This window comes from Lethenteron reissneri, chromosome 9 (assembly GCF_015708825.2).
Source record: "Lethenteron reissneri isolate LAM-NWPU_2019-01 chromosome 9, ASM1570882v1, whole genome shotgun sequence".
NCBI lineage: Eukaryota > Metazoa > Chordata > Hyperoartia > Petromyzontiformes > Petromyzontidae > Lethenteron > Lethenteron reissneri.
The window spans coordinates 13,659,644-13,681,038 of NC_083787.1; the positions used below are offsets into that span (position 1 = coordinate 13,659,644).

A 21,395-nucleotide genomic window follows, 5' to 3' on the forward strand; every position below is an offset into this window, starting at 1 on the left:
ACGCACGCACTCGCAAGCACGCACTCGCAAGCACGCACTCGCAAGCACGCACTCGCAAGCACGCACTCGCAAGCACGCACTCGCAAGCACGCACTCGCAAGCACGCACTCACACACACACACTTGCACGCACTCACACATACACTCCTACGCACTCCCACACATGCACGCCGGCGGTGGTTTCACTCCGCGTCAAATCTCGGACGCGAAGCAGGGGCTGAATCTCAATAGTGCTTAGATGGGTGTGACCACTGCGTGCACACAGCAGGCCGCATCGCAGACAAATGCATTGTTGTACTGTTCTTCTATGCTGCCGCATATCTACCCTCCTGACCTTCAACCCATACTGATCAGAGTGGTGAGGTATGATCAAACAAACCCCCGTGATCCATCGGGTGTGGGAAAGCCCTTATCTAGCAATGGGCTGATGATGCACAAGTGATAGTGGGTCATATGATAACAAATATTAAATAAAAATGCATCTGTGTGCGCGTGCGTTTGCGCGTGTTCGCAGCCATGGCTACATCCACCGCGAGCCTCATGGGGCTGCCGATGTCCTCCATCCCTTCGCCGGGCCTCTCCCTCTCCGGCGCGGTCAAACCTCAGCAGCCGCGAATGTCCACGCCACCACAGTCCGCCTCGGCGCACCAACCCGAGCAGCACGGCAGCGTGAAGAAGGAGAAGGAGGCGGAGAAAGAGAAGCTGAAGCTGGTGGCGGCGGCGGCGGTGAAAAAGGAGAAAGCGGAAACCGCCTCGGCCACGGCGGCCCAGGAGGCGATGGAAGGCGCCATGGACCACTCCCAGCTGCAGGCCCTGCAGGCCGCGTTGGCCGGCGACCAGGCCACAGCGGCGGCGCTGCTGGCCGGGCAGCTCTTTCCCTGCTTCCTGCCGGGCTTCCCTCCTTATTTCAACACCGCCCCGCACCACCAGATCCCTCCGGCGGCGGCTGCGGCGGCCGCAGCGGCAGCGGCGCTGCAGGGCGGCTACCTGCAGCCTCTGTACGGCATGGAGGCCAGTCTGTTCCCCTACGGGCCCGCCTTCGCCCAGGCCGCCCTGGCCGGCGGTCTGGCGCCAGGCTCGCTGCTGCACCAGCAAGTGCAGCAGTACCAGCAGAGTATGCAGGAGGCTCTGCAACAGCAGCAGCAACTACAGCAGCACCAACAACAACAGCAGCAGCAGCAACAACAGCAACAACAGCAGCAGCAACAACAACAACAGCAGCAGCAACAACAGCAACAACAGCAGCAGCAGCAACAACAGCAGCAACAACAGCAGCAACAACAGCAGCAGCAACAACAGCAACAACAAAGGATGAGTCATGCGCATTCAGCAAATGGCTCCTCCATGGAGCACCAGCCACGCATTGAGCTTGCTAGCGGACAACCCCCAGCCCAGCAGAAGGCCGAAGATGCTGCCTTTAAAGTGGAAGAGAAGAGCAGAGCGTCGAGCAAGACTCCCGTTTTGAGCCAATCCGAACAGTACACCGCAGATTTTTGCGAAATGAAGTACAGCCTGGTTTGCCGGAAGTGTCAGACGGTGTTCAGCGATGAAGCGTCGGCCCTGAGCCACCAGAAGTCGTTCTGTTACTTTGGGCAGGCCTCGGTGGACGGCCAGGAGACCCTGCTCCGCGTCCCTTCAGGTCAGTACCACTGCTCGGCCTGCGAGGTGGCCCTGCTGGGGGAGGACGGCCTGCGCCGCCACCTCCTGTCGGCCTCGCACCGACAGCGAGCTGCCAAACGAGCCTCGACTGACGCCAAAGAGCAACAGCAGCAGCAGCACGCTAGACTATTACCTCACTCCTTTCCCACCCTTGACACCGCGTCTACCTCGCAGCCTCCAACCGACAATGACAACAACAACAACAGCAGCAGCAACGCAGCCACCGCAAGCACCATGGCCGCCTCCCTGGAAGCCATCCTCTCCACCGCAAGGCCCTGGTCCTCCGCCCCGGTCAACCCGCCATCCCTCCCCCACTTCTTGCCGGCCGTTACCTCAAGCTCTCTCGGCTCCTCCGGGGCCCAAGCCCCCGGCGCCACGCTGGGCGGCTGCTCGGACGACTCTGAGGGAGAGCCGTGTAGCCCGCAAGGAAGCGCCATGGCGGCCGGTGGCTCGGAGCGAGAGAGCCTCTGTCCGTGAGGCCTTCCCCCCCCCCCCCCCGAAACCACCCCACACCTCCCCCCCTCTCCTCCGCAGCTTTTGCTGGGCGTGAGCCCCCTCAAAGGCCGAGGCGGGCCCACTCGGAGGCGCAGCACCCTCAGACAGCATGGTTTAGGGCATGCGCACTTCGGGCTCTGAGCGGAAAGAGAGACTGCTATCGAGAGAATTGCACACTGCGCATGGATCCTAGAAATGATGTATCCCCCGAATGGCTAGCTAGTATTAAAACTCATAGGTGTGTAGATACAAATTGCTTACACTCGGTGGGCCTTTTGACAAACTGTCGTGTCCTTGCCAGTTGGGCTCAGCTCGGACTGAAACAAAACAAATATTTATGGCTGCTGATGCAAACCTTTAAATTTTCTAAGGGGGTAAAAAAAAAGTCGATTGGCCCTCCTTCCCTGACTCTTTTTATCTAAACGGTCATGGCGATAAACACGGCAGCCCCACGCGGTGCGCGAAATCCCGGCCGCGGTGTCGGCCCCGTCGGCCCTCAGCGAGAGAAAGAGAGAGGCCGGTCGGCCCTGTCGCCCCTGTCGGCCCTCGCCGTGAGAGAGAGAGGCCTCTCGGCCCGGGACGTTTCAAGGCAAAAGCATTTACAGCGCAGGGCCCGACAGCTGCACCGTGCGTTTGTTACACATAGGTAGGCGAGAGACTAAAACAAACTGAACTTCTTAAGCAATTAAGATTCCAAAGTTTATAACAAAACCAAAAAATAAGGAAATTGGGGTCATTCTCCCGTATGTATAAACCTGCTCCTAGTATACGGTGTTCTATGAAAATAACTTAAAGGTAAAACAATGTATTTTTTGGTCTGTTTAAAGGCGCGTAGAAGCACTTACCTCAACCCTACCCGATAGTATCTGGAACGTACAGTACTTTGTTTTTTTATTTTAAATGGGAGTCTTGTCTGAGTTAAGTGCCAGTGCATTCCTTACGAGATGATGTTTTTTTTTTCCTGAAAAGAATTTATTAAGTTGTTACTTTGCTACCTACCACAAACATTCACAGTTCCGTACTTTTGAGTCTCAGGTCAATACAGATAGAACGACAAAGGTTTTCTTTTGGGTGTCTTTTGTTTTGACCGCATAAAAGTGCAAAGGCTGTTACAGTCCGTGTCATTTTACCTTGGGGTCGTACAACGTTACCGTCTAATGCCACAATGGTTGGGTTTTCGCGGCCAAACTTTGGACAAAGTTTCCAGCCGTGAGAACCTGGCCACTCTACGATGCATTAACGTAGACATCGAAGACAGTCGCCATCGGTTTTTATTTACACAATCCATGTTGATGGGATTTAAACCATGACCACAGATGCCACTAAACTCCACGTTTCTCTGATGAATACAAAAAAATATATTTGTAGGCCTAAGTAGCTCTCTATATACATAGAAAAAATGAGAAAAATATGGAAACGAAAACATGCATCAGCCATGGCCTAAATCTACTGCTCTTAGCCTTCCTCTGTAGCTTTAACTCCTCACGCATTGGCGTTGTTTTGTAGAATCTGTAGAAATGGTGTAAAAAGGAGGCGGTGCGCCCCTCTGCTTTAAGAAGACGAGTCGCCCCTTTGCTTGTGTTTGCGATTTGATGTGCACTTGCCACCACGATACCTCGCAGCAATCCGCCACTTGCGCTCGCCGTCGTGCCCCTCGCTCCCTCACCCCGCGCCCCAAACCTAGCGAGGCAGCCTCTTGTGCAGTCAACACAACGGTGTCAGAAGTTATTTCTATTTTATTTTTTTCCTCCCTTTTTTGGGGGTCGTTCCCTTCCTCTTTCTCCCTCTTCACAATAATCCAAAGACGACAATTGTAACTGTTGGTGCATAATCGAGCGAGGTATTGTATACTTGAAAAAAAAACTGTGTTGAAAAAAAACTATAAAAAAAAACAACCAACCAACAACAGCAACAGCAGTGGCAACATTTTTGGCGAGCATTTCGATAACATCGATTGAGCTTAAATTACGTTTAAAACAAAAAGAGAGAGCCGTTTTTGTTTGTTTTCTCTTCGCAAGGACGCCGTTGTTGTTGTTGTTGTGATGCGGACTTTAACACGGCTGCGGATGTCAACATCTGGACACTTGTGTTGTTACTGTAGAGATTTTGTTTTTTAATCGGTAAACATATAAGCTTTATGTGGCCTCGCGTCGTTTAGGCAAGCGTCATGCCATAGTCACCCGAGTGGTTTCTTTATTTTGCTACCACGAGCCTGGCGAGAGAGAGCGAGAGAGAGGGCCTGGGCGCAAAGCCAGAGCAGCTTTTGTTTTCTAGGTGCAGTTCTTATCGGCTGTTACATTGGAACTCGCAAGACTGTGAACACTGCTTACATCCCACGAAATAGTAATGTATTGAGAAGGATTTTGTGTAAAAAATAAATAATATGAAGGCCCATTACTGATTCATTCCAAAGTATTTAATAGCATCTACGGGAAAAAAGTATGTTTTTAGTTTGAGACATGACATATATCCAAACAGTTGTATATATATTATCAGCATCGTTGCCTATTACGCAACTTTACGTTACGTATCTGCCATCTCGTAGTTTTGTTGTTGTTTTTGTTGTTGCTGAACATAATGAACCCCTTTATACGTTACAGATCAATCGCTGGCATGTTCCTTAATGTGTTACATTTTGCTGATTATCTTAAGTTAAATGTGTCTTAATGCAAGACTTGTACAGATGTGTATTTTGTTTTGCCGCTCTTATTCCCTGCCGCCTCCGTCATCTCTCCGTTTTGTATATGTTTTCGGTGAAAGGCTGTATCATTTTTTTTGTCACGCGATCAGTGTCGGTATGTTTTGCTGTTTTCGCGCGTCGTTGATTCGGTGACCTGGGGAGAAGGGGGCACAGCAGCAGCAGGAGGAGGTGTGGAGGATGGCGCGAGGAGCTTGTATAGTTGCATTTAGTTCTTGACGATGACAAAAAAAAGAAACGTGGAGAGGACCTGGCCTCCTGTCAACGGTGCAATGTGTCCAGTCTCTACTCATGCAGGGTGTGGAACTGCTAGAAAACCTCACGACGCTGTCCAAAGACTTTCTTCTGATAACGAACTCTTAACCCTCAAAACCCTCAGAGTGCAAACCCCCCCCCCCCGCTCCGACACCCAAGCGGATCCAAAGCATGGGGAGGAGATGGACGAGGCTGTGTGTATTCGAATGGGCGTGCAACTGTCTGCATTGTGAAAGCACTGAATGAAAAAAAAATAAAGAAAAGCTTTAAAAACTTCAATACACTTTCAAAAGGTGGCCAAACATTTCCAAAGGATTTTACTTCTTCTTCTCCTTCTAATTCTTCTTCGTATTCTTCTTTGCCACATTAAATAAACTGTGATTAACTGTGGCAACGAAGTAAGAGAGGGAGGAGCATTAACTCAAGTCGTCGTGTTTGTTCTCGTGTCTTGATCGTTGTGAGAGGCGATCGCTCGCTTGCGCAGCGCGCGCATCCCCAGGGGTGCGCGCCTATGGCGCGAGTCTCGACCGTGTACAATTTGCTGTAGGTTATACAATTCTCATAGCTGTTGACTGTAAGCTGCACACTAAACCAAAAAAGTACATGTTCTTGTTTTCTATGATAGTCTTTCGGTTTTTCTTTTGGTTAATGTAACCTCTGAACGTCTTGACTAAGCTGTGCCGTAACACAGTAAAACTAATGAAGTAAAAAAAAAGTCTTTTTAATTATGTTGCAAAACTTGTCATAGATATGTTTATTGTAGATGTACTGGTATTTGACCCTATAGTATGGATCTGCTCGTTGTGATACATTAAAAATTGATATGACCAAAATAAAGCTCATGTCTGTGTTTCATGATAATGTTGTTCATTATTGTTGTTATTTATTGAAATATCATTACATCTGGTTTCGTAGGTTTACGGGGGGAGGGAGCGGTGGCACAGTTATTAGCACGCTGCACTATTGACCTGGTGACCTGTTCTCGCTTGGGAAATGGCGAACTTTAGTGGCACGGGATACGCCGCGTCGTGAATTCTATTCAAACAAGCCGCCATTGCTGACACAGCGAGGGGAGGCCTTCATCCAGCAGTAGATATAAAAAAGGGCTGAAATTATAATTAATATTAATGGATGCAATTCACGATGATTGTCTATGGTGATCTGTGTGCAACATTTGGGGAGCAGTAGTGTTCGTGGTTAGCATTATGCAGTACGAACCCGGCAATCCGAGTTCAATTCCCACTCATTACCAATAACTGGCGAATATTCTAACCGGTCGTGAACCTACCCTAGGTCGACTCAGCCTTAAACAAGTAACTGGTGCGGTGTGCATATATCGGCATTGGGGAGGCAGGCGGTACGGACGTGGTCCCGGCCACATCGTGTGCCGTGCCTGCCTTAATAGCTGCTCGCCAACGGCGCTTGCCCGTGCAGGCCGCTGAAGGCTATACGGGGGATCTTTGTGTTTGAGTGAGTGAAGTGCGAGTCGGGATGCTCTGAGAGGAGGAGGAGCATGGAATGAAAGTGAAAGCTTTCTTGAAAACGGCACAAGGGCGCATCCCTCACCTCCCATGACCCCCAAATTCCCAGGGCCTCTGTTTGGGTAACATGTTTGTGTCTCGGCGCAGGCAATTCCTCTGCACAGCGGCTTCATTAGGCAAAGCGTTTACATTTTTCTTTCATAAGCATCCTTGGTGGTGGCGATCGTTTGAAAGATGTATTTGTTGAGGTTGAAAAACCTGCGCATAATGAGGTTCTTTAGAATGCCGCTGTTTTGGATTGAACGGGGCACCATGATTTTTTAATAGGATGGTTCCACAATATACGTGACTGGCCACACACAGCAACATTAAATTAACAGACCTGGCTGTCGATTGAGTCTGAAAACTGAGTTTGTTTCCGGACCTGGGTTTCCCTGATTAAACAAATGCTGCAGTAAAACATTGGTCCGCGAAGGACCACAGGTTTATGAACTAAAATATTTATTTCAAAAACGGTCTTCATGGAATAATAGTGGACCTATGAATACGCGTGCATTGCTAGTCTTGTGCACGCACCGTCAGAAGTCGTTATGAACAAGCGCTCGGTGTGCGTGGGCATCGAAACGTGCATAAGGTCACGTTTTTAGATGTGGAAATGAGACCGTTCAGAAAACAACAGTCGAGACTTTATCAACATTCTCCCCGCAGTTTTCCGTTTCTGACGGCTCTCGTGTCGATACAATGTTGGGTGTATCATCAGAAATCTTTACGCGGGCTGCGCCGGGTATAGAACATACTCATTCGAAATGCCGCATATATTCTCCTTGCCGCTTTTTTTATACATGACATTTCCATTTTACGGAAAACACAATTTGTCGCAGTGGTGGCCGCGGCCATTGCATCTCGCAAAAACTCGCCCAAAAATCCGGCGAAACGTCGTCTGAGCGCCGGGCGGGTATTTAAAAAAAATCCGTACATTTGCTTCAAGCAAAAATGCTGACGCGAGATAAGCTTAGCCTTGATCACAGCGGGTTATTGCTGAAATTTCTAGACTGTAGGAGCGTCAGTATCTCTCCCACAGGCCACGATATATCAGACACATCAAAGGGAACGGCAGAGCGCCGCGCCGCACCACCACCAACTCCGCTTTCGTTCCCCTCCCCACCCCACCCGTTTCTGAGCTCCGCGGGCCTCGAATAAATTCCAGGTGCTGGGATGAGAAATGGGACTGCGATCCGTGTCACATCCCCGCAGAATGACGACACCTGGGGAAAGGGGATCACGCTGCGAGTAAATTTTAATGCCGACAGATTTCAATATCGGAGAGCGCGGCCCAGGAAATGAATTCCGCCTTTCAGAAAGCGGGGATGAATTAGTCCCCGCGCTAAGAGATGAGTTAGATGTCTAGAAAAAAGAGAATTGCTCTTCTTTTTTTATATAGCTTTTGTCTTTTTACATTTTATTATTTCGCTCGCTCGCTCGCACAGTGAAATAAGAGAGACACGAGAGAGATAGGCGGCTGCGTCTTTCCCAAATCTCTTTGCCTGTCCCTATCATTAATTATGCACACAGCGCTGGTGGGCCATCATTTTCAGCCTTGGTCAATCCCGCTGCTGGATGAATGCTTCCTCAATCCGCGATCATCCCTCACAATCCTAAGATGTCAAAATCCAAACAGCATCTTCATCTTCTTGGTTCTTTCGGTAAAGTCACGTAGAAGGGAAGTAATAAAATAATAAAAAAATAAAGCATCTTCATCGTCATTATCGGTAGCCATGATCAATCCACTGCTAAAACACCCCATCTCTCGCGACCTTACCATTTAACAATCCACCGAGCACCTGTACACGACCAGGATTTCGTCGCTCCATCTCCACGGCACGGAGCCTCTGATGACACTTCTCAATTCCTTGGCTTGCCACTCCCGTCATTATTCTTGACCACGGTGTGCACGATGGGTTAGCGCACTGGTCAGCGCATTTCCCTATGAACCCGGCGACCTGAGTTGCACTCCCGCCCATAATTTCTAATCGATGTTGAATATATCGGCGGCCGGTGTTTAGAGCACGTGGCCTCATGCACGGCGCGCGCGACAGCTCTTTAATACCGCGCAGCATAAAGCTTAAGTGTCGAGTTATCTCCGGATTTAATTACGTTTTGTGCATTAACCGGCTGACACCGGCGTCGCGTTACATCTGCCCGGCGTCATCTCACCTTCGCAAGCTCCAGGGCACTCATCTCTGCTTGTGATTATCATCACCACCACCATTATTATTATTGCTACTGCTCTGCAGTTGTTTGATTGCCCCTGCACCTGCCTGGCGCCTTTGGCGTTGGGACAAATATATTTCGCAGATAATTACGGCAGAGCCGCACGTGGTTGATAACCGGGTAAATGTTCTTCAAATTGGAGCGAATGGTTGACAGCTGGCGTGCGACGTGCCCTTCCGTCGCAGGTACAACACTGGGAGGGGGGATTGGATTCGACAAATGAACCTTATAGCGGGACCCCGGGGTCCCGAAAAAACGGAATTCAAAATCGTAATTAATTAATTTTTGGCAACTCCGTCCCACCGCGAAACATTAACGCTGCGACCCACCTGGCGCGGATCATTCTGTTGTCATGTCGTGTCCGAGGACGAATGCGCAGAAGAGCTGAACAAGCGAATGCACTCCATGCTCGGTTATGGGCAGGATCATAAGTCTTATCCAAAGCTGCTCAAACTGCCTACCCGATTTAAGTCCTTTATTTGTCATAGCGGTATGTATAATACAGTGAAACTGCTCTCTTGTCTTCATTATTATGTATGACCTACCAATGTCTGCGGCCAGGATCAATCGATGACAATCCTATTTTCTGCAGATATTTACCAGATGAGATGCGTTGCACCGTTAATTCCTCCTGTTTGATCATACTTCTCTTGTCCTTATGCATCTGTGCAGATAGGTTTTTTTTTGCCGTTAAGCCATAGTCCCCACATATCGCTCGTATCAATGCGGATAAGAGGAGCGGCGACCCACTACTCTGTAGAAGTAACACTGGTATAAACGCTTGATACAACATGAACAGCGCATTAAAAACACGTACTATTGTATGTACTGTTTACAAAGTGTGTTCACACATTCACACCGAGAAACACGATGATTGCGGAGGGGTGTAAATCATTTTTTCGATAGTGTATTTAAATAGAGGTACTGCAGGTAAGTAGTTTTCAGTTTTAGAGGCATAGTTTAACAAGACAACACTTGCCACCATCCTTCAAACCCATTGGTGAAAAAGAGCAAAGTTTTTGTTTACATTATAATATAATCTTGACTTAAATATCACGACGTTTCGATCGCAACACAAGCAATCGTCATCAGGTGAATATTATAGCAGGAGAACTGCTGAGGATTTCTATTCGCAGCAGCTCTCCTGCTTCTATTATGTGTTCTATCTATGTGGCTTTACCGAAAGACCCAAAGAATATTATAACATGATGATGTTTATGCGATAGCCGGGGGCTTGTGGGACCCCGGAGTCCCGCCATGAGGTTCAATTGTGGCTGTGTTTAAACATAGTGGTGGATGCACATTCTTGGGTCTTTTGGTAAAGTCACATAGATAGGTTAAAAGAAAATAACAAAAAACTACGACGTTTCGATCGCAACACAAGCGTTCGTCATCAGGAATAAAAAAAGAGGGGGACAGCTGCTGAGGCAGCTGAAGAGGCAGACTCTTTTTTCTTCTTGATGACGAACACTTGTGTTGCGATCGAAACGTCGTAGTTTTTATTCATTTATTTTCTATTTTCTTTGACCCTATCTACGTGACTTTACCGAAAGACCCAAAGAATATGAATTTCTGCAGTCACGAAAGCTTTAAGTGAAGATTGTGGTGGATGGTAGCGCCTCTAGTGGCTGCAGAGGTGACGTGACCTGATGACGCGACCCGATGGTGGCAGCCCGCGACACACTTTCTCTTAACACCTTCACAGGACAGTCCGAGGAAAACATGGACGCAATATTCATGATACAGTGCACTCGATGATTCGAAGCGTACATGGACATGGTTGGTTTAATATCGATGTTCATCGATCGCGAGGTGGTGAGCGCGCTGCGCTGCCAACACGGCGACCCGAGACCGATTTCCGCTCACGAACGACAACAGTGGCATACATTTTCATCGGCCCTGTGCCTCCCACCCCTGAGGTCGACTCAGCCTGAAATTAGTACAGTATCTGGTGCGGGGTGTAAACGTCAACGTTGGGGAGACAAAGGCGGCCGGGCGTGGTGTTGGTCACCCACTCCCGTTTGTGTCACACTAGCCTCAACAGGTGCTCGCTTTACAGCACTTGCCCCAAGGCTACGTGTGTGTATATACTGTATGCGTGATAATTTTCTCAGATATAAAAAAAAACATTGACCAGGTTCGAATAAACGCTGTTCTATTACAGCAACGGGTGGGAGCGGTGGCACAGCGGTTAGCGCATCGCATGCGATGAACCCGGCGACCTGGAGTCTATTTCCGGCCGCGGTGAACATCGGCGAGGCGTGGATATCTGAGCAGATCTCTCCCCTTTCATCAATCTGCACTGGCCAGCGTGCTCAAGTGTGGCCAAACAGCCATTGTAACAGACACGTCCAACAGTGGATTACAACAGGAAACAAAGTCATAAGTAGACTAACGTTTCGTGCAACGGCCCCTGTAAGCAGGGAGAGGGCGTTACTGACTTTGAGTGTGGGCAAGATTGAATTTGTTACAACTGCGTGGCTCTTGAAAACAAAAATCCCGGAACACTTTGATTCGACAACGACAGGTTTGAATTGGCACGAGAATAGTTTTCCATGAGCAGACAATAAGTCGAGCTTCAGAGCCCCCGCCAAGAGTTATTAATGTCATGCATTGTCGTCGTTTCTTGGATGTCGCGTGCGATCGTGCGAGCCAGCATGGACCGGCATCCCCGTGCATGTCCGTACCACTTAGCACGCATGTGGATGCGTTATTCTCTGGGTATTCACGTGCCATATCCGCGCCTACGCTTATAACTTTCACGCAAGGTGTACTCTACATGTAATAACCATATATGACAACCGAAAAATACCATTCTTCAATCACACTGCGGCGTTAAAAGGGCGGCGCGGTGGCCAGATGTTAACTACTTCGCCTGGTATTCAGGAGGTCGTGGGTTCGACCCCGATCCCAACCCTGACACCTGTATATAACAAGCCACTCCGTTGAGCTATCATTTGAGCTACATAGCTCAGTGGGCCTTACCTGGCAAAACATTTTTCGTGTTTTCGGCAATGGTTCTTCTTTGTAGCTGCATATCTTTAAGACCACGTTGTTGGTAGCGAATGTGTTCTATTGTTTGTTGTTAGTCGTTATTGTGCACCACTGCCAATGCAACAGCATCACCAAATAACTTGTCATATTATAACAGCATATCATATACACTACAGGGGAGTGGTCAATGCACTGTGCCATGTGGGTACGTGAGTTCGATTCCCAGCCTACAGCTGGTGTCTGATATCTGTACGATCATGGCACGCACACTAATACCAATACCCGCCATTCGCCAATAAGTGACGGTGAGGTCACCACGGCGCACGTGCCAGGCTAGGTGCACTTTGAGGCGACGTGAAATGTTTAAGGCTCGCTGACAGATCACGGGGACAGACCCAGGTGCCATGGGTTGACTGACTGAGATGACTGGCAGATGTATTCTGCCAACTTGCTGCATTTTATCCGCACGGCACTCCAGTCGTTGTTGTGAGCGTCGCTGCTCTGCCTTCCGTTGTTGTTGGAGGGCGACTGCCTCCAACTGCCCAGCAGCGTTCTTCACGAGCCTCCACCATAGAGGTCGATCTTTACACCGTTGGTCCCATTCTTCGGCAAGTCCACTCAGCTCCACATCCTCCTGTACCACTCACCCCATCTCTTCTCCAGCCAATTTCGTGCCCGTTTAGCCCCCTCTACCCGGCCAAACAGAAGCTGCTTGGGCATGCAATGGCTAGGCATGCGGGTTACATGACCCAGCCACTGATGGGAATGTGTCCAGATCGTTCAAAGATTTGTGAGCTTCTCACGCAATCCAGCCTGGTTACATCCAGGATGGATCGTAGGCAGGCTAGCCTGAATGTTCTCACCTGCGCAGATGTTAAATTCGATGGGTCCACGTTTCACAAGCGTAGAGAAGGGAGGGCATGATGACTGTGGCTGAGAAGACCCGAAGCTTCGTGTGGAGCGACAGACCAGGTAGCTTTCACACAGCGTTACGCAGCCGATGAAAATATAATGCCGCCCGCCTGATTCGGAGTGAGACCTCTGCTGTCAAACTGGAGCTGGTGATAAACATTCTGCCCAGGTATGGACAACTCTCCACTCTCTCCACAACTGCTCCATTACCAATGGGGAGTTGAGGAGGTGGAGTGTATGATGGCACAAAATACTCAGGCAGGTGCTTAATTTTGATGGGGCTGATGGTAATGACCCCAACTCTTCGTGGCACACTTCAGGTTGAGCAGCAGCGCCTCAAACTCCTCCTCTGTATAAGCAGCAATCACCAGAACATCATCATACATAATATGGTTGACCAATAGGGAGCCATCCCTCGACCGCACCCGGGCATCAAAGAGGCTTCCATTGTATCTGTACTGATTAGCTTGGTGAAGTATGGTCAAACAACCCCCATGACTTACGTGTCGCTTGACCCCATCAGACACCCTTGCAAACGAGATGTGCCTTCTCAACGGACTATCCAGAAGATATATATCTCATGGATATTATTGTAAATGACCGATAATACTCATGGATGGATGCCCTCATCCAGCAAAGGATTGCCAAAGGGCTGTATTTGGTACTGATTTTAAGTATTATAATACTGCGTGCATGCGTATAGTGAACGTGTACCTGTACCCGTGTGTATTCTATATCTACACGCGCATGTAGCCCTGGAACGAGCGGCTGGAAATTGGAATGTCGCGAGGCCAAATCCTTGTTATGGTCGACTCATCCCACCGTCATCTCTCAGGGGTCGATAAAATTAGCAACCACTTTGCGGCAAAGCGCAAACAGCGGTGTTCTTTGCAGAGACCGGGCCCACCGCCATCGAAATGGAGAATGTCCTACGACTGGCCCAGGGTTGTCGAGAGGCGGAGGGTGAGCGCCGCCTCGATGCTCATTTGAGCAGCAGGAAATCACTCCTCCTTTGTAGTCTGTGTGGATGCCGCGTGCCACATGTAATTACATGGTTATAGGCACTGCACAATGTATCCCGAGTTAAACGGTTGTGTCTGCCTTCGCAGATGTAGACTAGAGAGCACACTATAGAACTCGCGTGTAACGTCTACGTCTCTTAAACTGTCGAAATGTATTTCGGAGAAAATACCGACATTCTGGAAATTGTGTAATTTTATTTTTCAGAGCCTATATCTGCACACACGCCCGTGTGTATGTGTACATATGACGTTCCCGTCGTGGTGCTGACAGTCAATACGCGTTGCACGTATATATTTAAATTATATATTCAACACAAAGGAATGGACACGTCAGAGAGGACGCGTACAGGGGAGATGGAGCGATATAACTCAGTTACGTGCACAGCTGCTCTAGGTAAATTATTACATCGCAGAATCGCGAGAGATGGCGGTGGCTTCGGGGAGGCCTTCATCCAGCAGTGGATTGACCATGGCTGGCCGATGATGCGGGCGGATTATTAATTACATCGCAGGATCGATTGCCAGTGATGATGGCATGGCGAGATATTCATCCAGCAGTGGATTTGCCACGGAAGATGATGGATGGAATATATGACGAATGCGCAACACAAAGGAAACATTTACATCGCTGTCATAAATAATTTAGGAGTCACGCGTGGTGGGTGACTGGGCCGGCATTTGAGCGAGGCAATCGGAACACGCCGGAATTTCAATGCGATGCCCTTTAGCCGCATACTAATTATTTCTATCATCTTGATTCGGTACACATTTAAAAGATGCCCCGGGACTCTAGACGCATCGCCCCATATCAAATTTCCAATCAAGCGCCGGAACAAATTTCTATTCATTTGTTAAAAAAAAATAAGGCAGACGGCCCCAGGAGCCGCCGCCAAGACGGCAGTGGCCATTGATTTGTGTCGGCCCGGCCGCGCGTGTTTTTCAATGGGAGCTGATTAAGTGAAACGTGCGCTCCTATCGGCCGTGCCATCCGCCGCTCGTGCCTCGCCCGGTAATCACATCGCAGCCCGCGCGCCCGGCGCGGCCCCCGCGGGCGCGCGGGCTTATCAGGCGCGGCCACGCCGGCCCGGGTGGCCTCACAAACCCAACCCTGTTGAACCAACCCGGCCCAGCACGGATATCCCAGTCAACCCACTCAACCCGGACCAGCACGGCTTTCCCAATCAACCCAGCCTGGTAAAGCTATCCCAGTCAACCCACTCAACCTAGCCTGGCACTGATCTCACCCAATCAACTCACCCTAACCAATCACCCCAACCCACCAAACCCATATAACCCTACCCAACCACCTCTACCTTACTCAGTCTACTGAATCAACTCAACTCACCCAACTCTATCCAAACCAACTAATCCACTCTTACCCAACTCCACTCAACCCAAACGTAACCCAACCAACCCAATCAAGTGCGTGAGTGTGTGCAGCCGTGCACAGCGTCGCGCCACCATTCCCACAGAGTCAATCCCAGGGCTTCATTTCAACCGAAGCTGCCCAGGTCTTGAGCTCAACAGCGCATAAAACACAGCCCGTCTGTTGCCCAACACCTCGCCTCGCAGCATGCCCGGGGGTCAGCCATTCAATCGCTATGCAGGCTCAACCCAGATCAGCTTCCGAGGGGGGATCTGGAGGGGATTGGGGGGCAGGGGGGTATAGGGGGTACGGGGTGGATATGTGGGGTGTGGGGGTGAGGCTGTTGGAGTTGGGGGACTGGTGAGGAGGGTATAGGGGAGGGTGGTATAGCGGAACATGGGAGGAGGGGCCAAGGTGGGTGGAGTTGCGGCGGATGATGGGGGGCCGGGGAAGTGGGCATAGGTGGAGGGTGGTATGGGGGGGGGCTCCGCAGGGGTCCCCGGTGACGTCATGCCCCGATCGATCCCAACCGCCTGCGTCACGTGACGCGGCCGGCAGCCAATGAGAGCGCGGCGTCCGGCTTGGTGCCGAGTAAGTGAGAAAGGAAAGTTCGACCGAGAAGAGGGGGAGCAGGGGAGATAATGGTGATGGAGATGGTGGGGATACAGTGCTCGTGGTGGTGCAGCACGCACGATCGGTAACCGCGGAGCGAGGGCGGGACCCGCTAGTGCCCGGCACGACGCGAGTCCAGGAGGGTCCGGTCGCTCAATCCTGGAACCCCTCCGGCACAACTTCTGCGCGGCTCCATCCCGCGCCTCTCTTCTCCGCACATCTCCCGCTCCCTCCAGCTCGTGGCGCTCCCTGCTCCACCCGGTGATGCCCAGCACCACTGCTTTCGCTGCTTCAGCTCCCAAGTGACTCAGTAACTTAACCTCCCCCTCTTCCCTCCTCTCAACATAATAACTCCAGCTGCCCCCCCTCCCCCTGCGCTCCATCTCCCCCCTACTCTGCTCAGCTGTCTTCCCGTTTTCCCAGTAACTCCCCATCTCCATTAGCTGTCATCTCCAGCCACCACAGTTCTTCAGCTGCCCCTTGCTAAACTCGCTGTCTCCTGCTCCGCCGTATCTTCTGACTGCCCCCCCCTCCCACCTTGCTCCGCCTGCTTTACATTGGAGGATGGAGCGACTCTCTGGCCGTTGGATGCTGCGGGCAGGGAGAGATGTCGTGGCGGCGGCGGGAGCGAACTCAGCCCCAGCCACCATCACTTCGTCTTCATCAGCCAGCTCGTCGCTCCTCGGACACCTGCAGAGGCTGTGCGGTGGAGAGAGGCCGCGCCGCCTGGACCTGGGGGATGGCGGCGGCGGCAGGGCGCACACTCGGAGGGTGCGTGTTGGAAACACCCGTGCCCGCGGGGTCTAACTTACTGAGCGCAGGGTGATTGCTTGTAACGCACATGCCGTCACACAGACATGCAGACACATACAATCACACACGCACACATAAACTCAGAGCTACACATATGCATACAAAGACAACGATCCCCCGCATAGCCTTATACTGTTAGCGAGTAGCACTTATGAATACCGGCACGGCACACGAGGGGGTGGGTGGCCAACACCACGCCCGACCGCTTTTGTCTCCCCAGTGACACACCACACATGGCACTCATTCGAGGCTTTGTCGACCTCGGGGAGGCCCGGTACCTGTTCAGATAACCATCGATGTTGGTCGTGAACGTGAATTGAACTCTGGTCGCGACACAACCACCGATGTGCATACAGGCGTGTACACAGGCAGGGCACGCGTACAAAGATAACGATCCCCCGGGTAGCCTTCGAGACTGATGCTAGCATTGGCGGGGAATCGAACTGAGATGCTCCGGGTTCGTAGGGCATTAGTTTATTATCTAGCTTGCTGCGCCACACACAGACGCACGTAAACACGCATACATACAGACACGTGCAGATGCATACACGCCCATGCGTGAATCAGAGGTCGCAACCGGGTACCCGATACCCGTACCCTACCCAATACCCGGCTACCCATACCCGGCCGGGTACGGGTACCCGTTTGCGACCCTGGTGCGGCCGGGTACGGGTAGGCCGTGAGTCACTGGTTAGTAACCGTTTGTCACTCATTTCCCAACGTCTTGTCTCCTCTCACAATTCAAGTTCCTAGAATCAACCCACCCGCGCCTGCAACGTGGCTTCATCCCAGAGGTCGCAATCAGTAACCCGATACCCATACCCTACCCGTACCCGGGCGGGTACGGGTAGGGTACGGGTACGGCCGGATACGGGTACCTGTTTGCGACCCTGGTGCGGCCAGGTACGGGTAAGGAATCAAAACCCGTTTGCGACCTCTGGCGTGAATCCAACGTTAACCACGCTCTTACCACGCTGATCTCGGGAACCATGCAGCAGCAACAGCTGTCCCATCAGCTGGTGGGCCGGAGCCAAACTAGCATCTTACTGGTAGAATATTCTTCATTGGGAACGGTTGTTTCCTCCGCAGGACCAAGTGGCTATCACGGGCCTCTCAGGCGCAACGGCTGTCGGTTAAAGTGGAAATAGCTGTTCACTCGGGTTGGACGTGAAGGGCTGTGTCACGTAAACAGCTGTCTGATTGGCTGTGCAAGTGGAGGGGATACAAAGAACAATTTAATGTTTAATTTATCCAGGAGAGCGACACTGAGTTCGAGGACTATTTTTCAGGACGGTCCTTCTTCCTACATTGGGTTTTCACTGAGAGATGTTTTCAGCCCGTTGATGAGTTGTGTTTATTATACACAACTCCAGAGCACCCGGAAAAAACTCACGTGCACGAAGGGGCAACATGCTATCCCCGTACAGATGGAAACAGATGGCGATTAGTCCACTCGCGGTACTGCCTTGCCCTGGCCAGCCAGGGTAGTGTGGCACCTCGACGCCCACGAGGAAGTATCACAACATCTGTGTGATCCACCAACCCTAGCCTCCACAGTTCTGGATGACGGATGTCAGGTGTCTGTAACAGTCGCCGGATCAGCTGGTGAGTGGAGTCCGTCGAGTGCTGTCAGGAGGAATATCAGTCCAGTCAGGTGGACAGGAGGGTCCGGTCAGGTGCCTATGTAAACAGCTGTCTCATTGGAGGTACTCTACAATATTAGGGGGATAAGTTCCTGTGACAACGGCGTCAGCTGGCCTAGGAGTGGTTGTCAAGTGTCTGTCAAGACACAAAAGCTGTCCAGATAGCTGGACAGGAGGTTTCTGTCAGGTGCCTATGTAAGCAGCTGTCTGATTGGAGGTACAATCGTAGGGGGGGATAACAAGTGCCTATGACATCAGCTGTCTCATCAGCTGGCGTAGGAGTGGCAGCAGCAGCAGGAGATGTGATTGCCGTGTTGAAGTCGGGCTCCACCTGCCCGCTGGCTGGGAACGCCGCCTATGAAGCGAGAGATTGAGCCCGGCGATGATGCGCCCAGCACGTGTTGTGTGTGGTGGTGGGGATGTCACACGGCCCGTGCTGGGGGGCCCGAGAAATGGAGCGGGCCACGTGCTGTAGGGCCCTGCCGGAGAGGGGAGTAGCGCGGTGACCCAATTCACGTGTGATTGCGGTGGTTATGTAAGTTCTTTATCGTAAGTGATGCAAAATAGGAATAGGTTTTACCCAGTGCCGGATTAAGCTAGTGCGGGTCCTTTAGCATATGTCATAAAGGGGCCTTAAATAGAAAAAAAACACAAATATTAAAAACATGTTTTTACTTGCGTAGTAAAGTTATTGTATTTTTTCATTTGCTATACAGCCAGATAATACAACAAATCGCTAGCCTTGAACACCCAGTCGTTCATAAAGTGTTATGTAAGTGCAGAATCACTGAACTTTAATTGATAGCTTCAAAGCATTTAGCGCGGGGCCCTTGAAAGTGCGGGGCCCGTAGCATGTATAGCTACTTTTGCTACTAGGATAATCCAGGACTGGTTTTACCCTTTATGGCAAAAAACCAGGTGAGAGTGGGGTTTTCCCCTTTTCTCTGACAACAAAACAGGTGTTAAGATGTTAAAACACCAAACTGAAACCTTTTACAAGGAATCATGTCTGCATTAACCACTTATACTTGTGGTCAGAATGCAAACAAAAAACATACTGTGATAATATATGGCATTGTCTTTGAAACTGATAGGTCCACACCAGAGACAGCTTTCTTTCGAGCCTAGTCTCAAACGGTGTTAGACCAGAATACGCCAAAAGGCTGCACGCCTTTTGGTTAAGATGTTCAAACACCAAGGCATCGAGTCTGCATTCACCACACATACTTTGTGGCAAAACATGCAAACGAACGTGCTCTGAGAATATTTGAGAGCATCTTCGTTGTGCCCTGGACAACAACGTGGCTCTTCTGAACGTGCCCCCCCCCCAATATTCTGTCATTTTGACCGCGCTCAATAGCATCAGCTTTTTCCCTCCAGGCCCCCCACGCACACAAATAGTGTGACATGTTTACAGACATCTAAAAAACCAAAGAGTAAGCATAGGGGGAGTTTGACTTCTATATTTTGGGGGGAGGGGGGGCAAGGGGTTACTTTGTTTAATTAATTTATAATTTTAATGGTAAACTACGGGAAATAAATTAATAAAAGTGCCCAGTTTTGGGGGGGGGGCGGGCATTGCCCCCGGTGCCACCTACGGTGAACGTGTTCAGAAAGCGACCGCCGCCGCGCAAACGTAGTCGAGAAGTGACGAGCGGGGCAGCGTCGACGGCACTGGGACGCCGCTTCACTGCGACTCAGAATCAGGGAGGTCGCGAGGTTACATCGACACTGTGTGTGCGTAAAGGTGGTCACAGGTGTGAACATCTTCTAGACGGACACGTGTACCGTGACACCACCACTGTGCACAAATACTGCACGGGGGGGAGCGGGTACCGGTAGTGACATTAATGCCTCGCCGAACGCGGGGGGATTTACTTCGCTGGAAAACGCCGTGGTGTGTGGGGGGCAAAAACCGCTGTTCTGCGATGCCGGGGTCTGAAATGATCGCCCCATCCCTGTTTGTTTAATCCTACACGAGTTCCCCCCATTGTAATCACACACAACATACATAACATACGTGGTAAATAAAAATTGGGACAACTTATGCTTTGGGGCCATGATTAAACTTTTCCTTAAGTGCACTGGGCACGAACCACCACCATTAATTATATTTATCAGCCACTTGGCAGCCAACACAACAGCGCGGACTATGTGCATGGGTGACGCGCGGAGTGAGACCAGCACGAGTGCGGGGTGCGAACATGGCGACGAGGTATCCATCCGCGGCATCGAGAACACTCGCGGGCCGTGCACTACTGTCTGACGCGGTGCCGTTCTTCTTAGTATCGCCTCGACTCGAAACCTACCTCAATAAGTAAAACTCAACTGTTAAACTTTTATTTGACCAGGTAAGGCCTACGGAGCTCTCACCATTGCATACCTGTCAACCCATACGTTTTACCCGTATTCTTGTACAGGGGAATTAGGCAAAACGTGTTTATTTGTGTTTCTCCCTTGTGATGGTACTTTGTAGGATGAACGTTGAGATCTGTAAGGGCACGGGGTGACCATTAATGTTTGAATTGGTCTGTAATAAGGTAGGCACTGGTAAGGGATTGACCGGGTATGCAAATGATAGCCTCAACGAAGTGGCTCATCGTCGCGTGGACATCATTTTATACCAGGCGAATACTCTCAAGGCATTTCTATTCTAAATATGGAGGGCAAAAAAACCGGGACGACCCCGAGAAAAAGTCCCGCAACCTATGGGGAGAACGCGCAAACTCCACAAATGTCACACACCAGTGGGCCTCGGCAAGGTAAGGTAAAAGTTAAAAGGTAAAAACAACGAGCCTACCTTTACCCTACCTTTTACCTTACCACAATACAATCACTCTACCCTTACCTTTTACCCTTCAGCTGGTAAGGTAAAAGGTTAAAAGCAACGAGCCTACCTTTTACCCTCACCCCATACAGATTACCCGATTACAAGGTAATTACTAGGGAACTACTACACATGAACAAGGTTTATAACGGTAAATGCTAGGTAGAGCGCTTTATTAATATAAAATACTCTCGATGATTCCAATTTTACACGCTTTCTTTTAACTCACTGTTGTCGTATCCTCAAATCTTGTAACTCAATTTTTACCCACTTCCTAATGTGGTATCGACTGCAAACTTCGTATACTTATATCATACTGATGACAATACTATATTCTATCATTCAACA

At 50.3% G+C, this 21,395-nt stretch overlaps 2 protein-coding genes across 26 annotated transcripts in view; both read left to right on the forward strand.

The window, feature by feature from the left end:
• Window positions 1-5,967, forward strand: part of ZFHX3 (zinc finger homeobox 3) — a 247,930-nt gene extending 241,963 nt beyond the window's left edge. For all 11 annotated transcript variants that reach the window (XM_061548417.1, XM_061548414.1, XM_061548420.1 and 8 more), the window contains one exon: window positions 514-5,967. In XM_061548417.1, coding sequence (XP_061404401.1) covers window positions 514-2,135 — 1,622 coding nt within the window. In that variant the 3' untranslated portion in view covers window positions 2,136-5,967. The remainder of the gene's footprint in view (window positions 1-513) is intronic.
• A 9,679-nt stretch (window positions 5,968-15,646) lies between these two features.
• The window catches only part of LOC133340310 (uncharacterized), an 81,288-nt gene continuing 75,539 nt past the window's right edge, over window positions 15,647-21,395 (forward strand). For 11 of the 15 annotated variants that reach the window (XM_061548433.1, XM_061548434.1, XM_061548428.1 and 8 more), the window contains exons 1-2: window positions 15,647-16,025; window positions 16,328-16,535. In XM_061548433.1, the coding sequence (XP_061404417.1) occupies window positions 16,329-16,535 (207 nt within the window). In that variant the 5' untranslated portion in view covers window positions 15,647-16,025; window position 16,328. Of the gene's footprint in view, window positions 16,026-16,167; window positions 16,536-20,362; window positions 20,572-21,395 lie in introns of those variants that run through there. The other 4 variants (XM_061548440.1, XM_061548438.1, XM_061548430.1 and 1 more) reach the window with 3 other exon arrangements.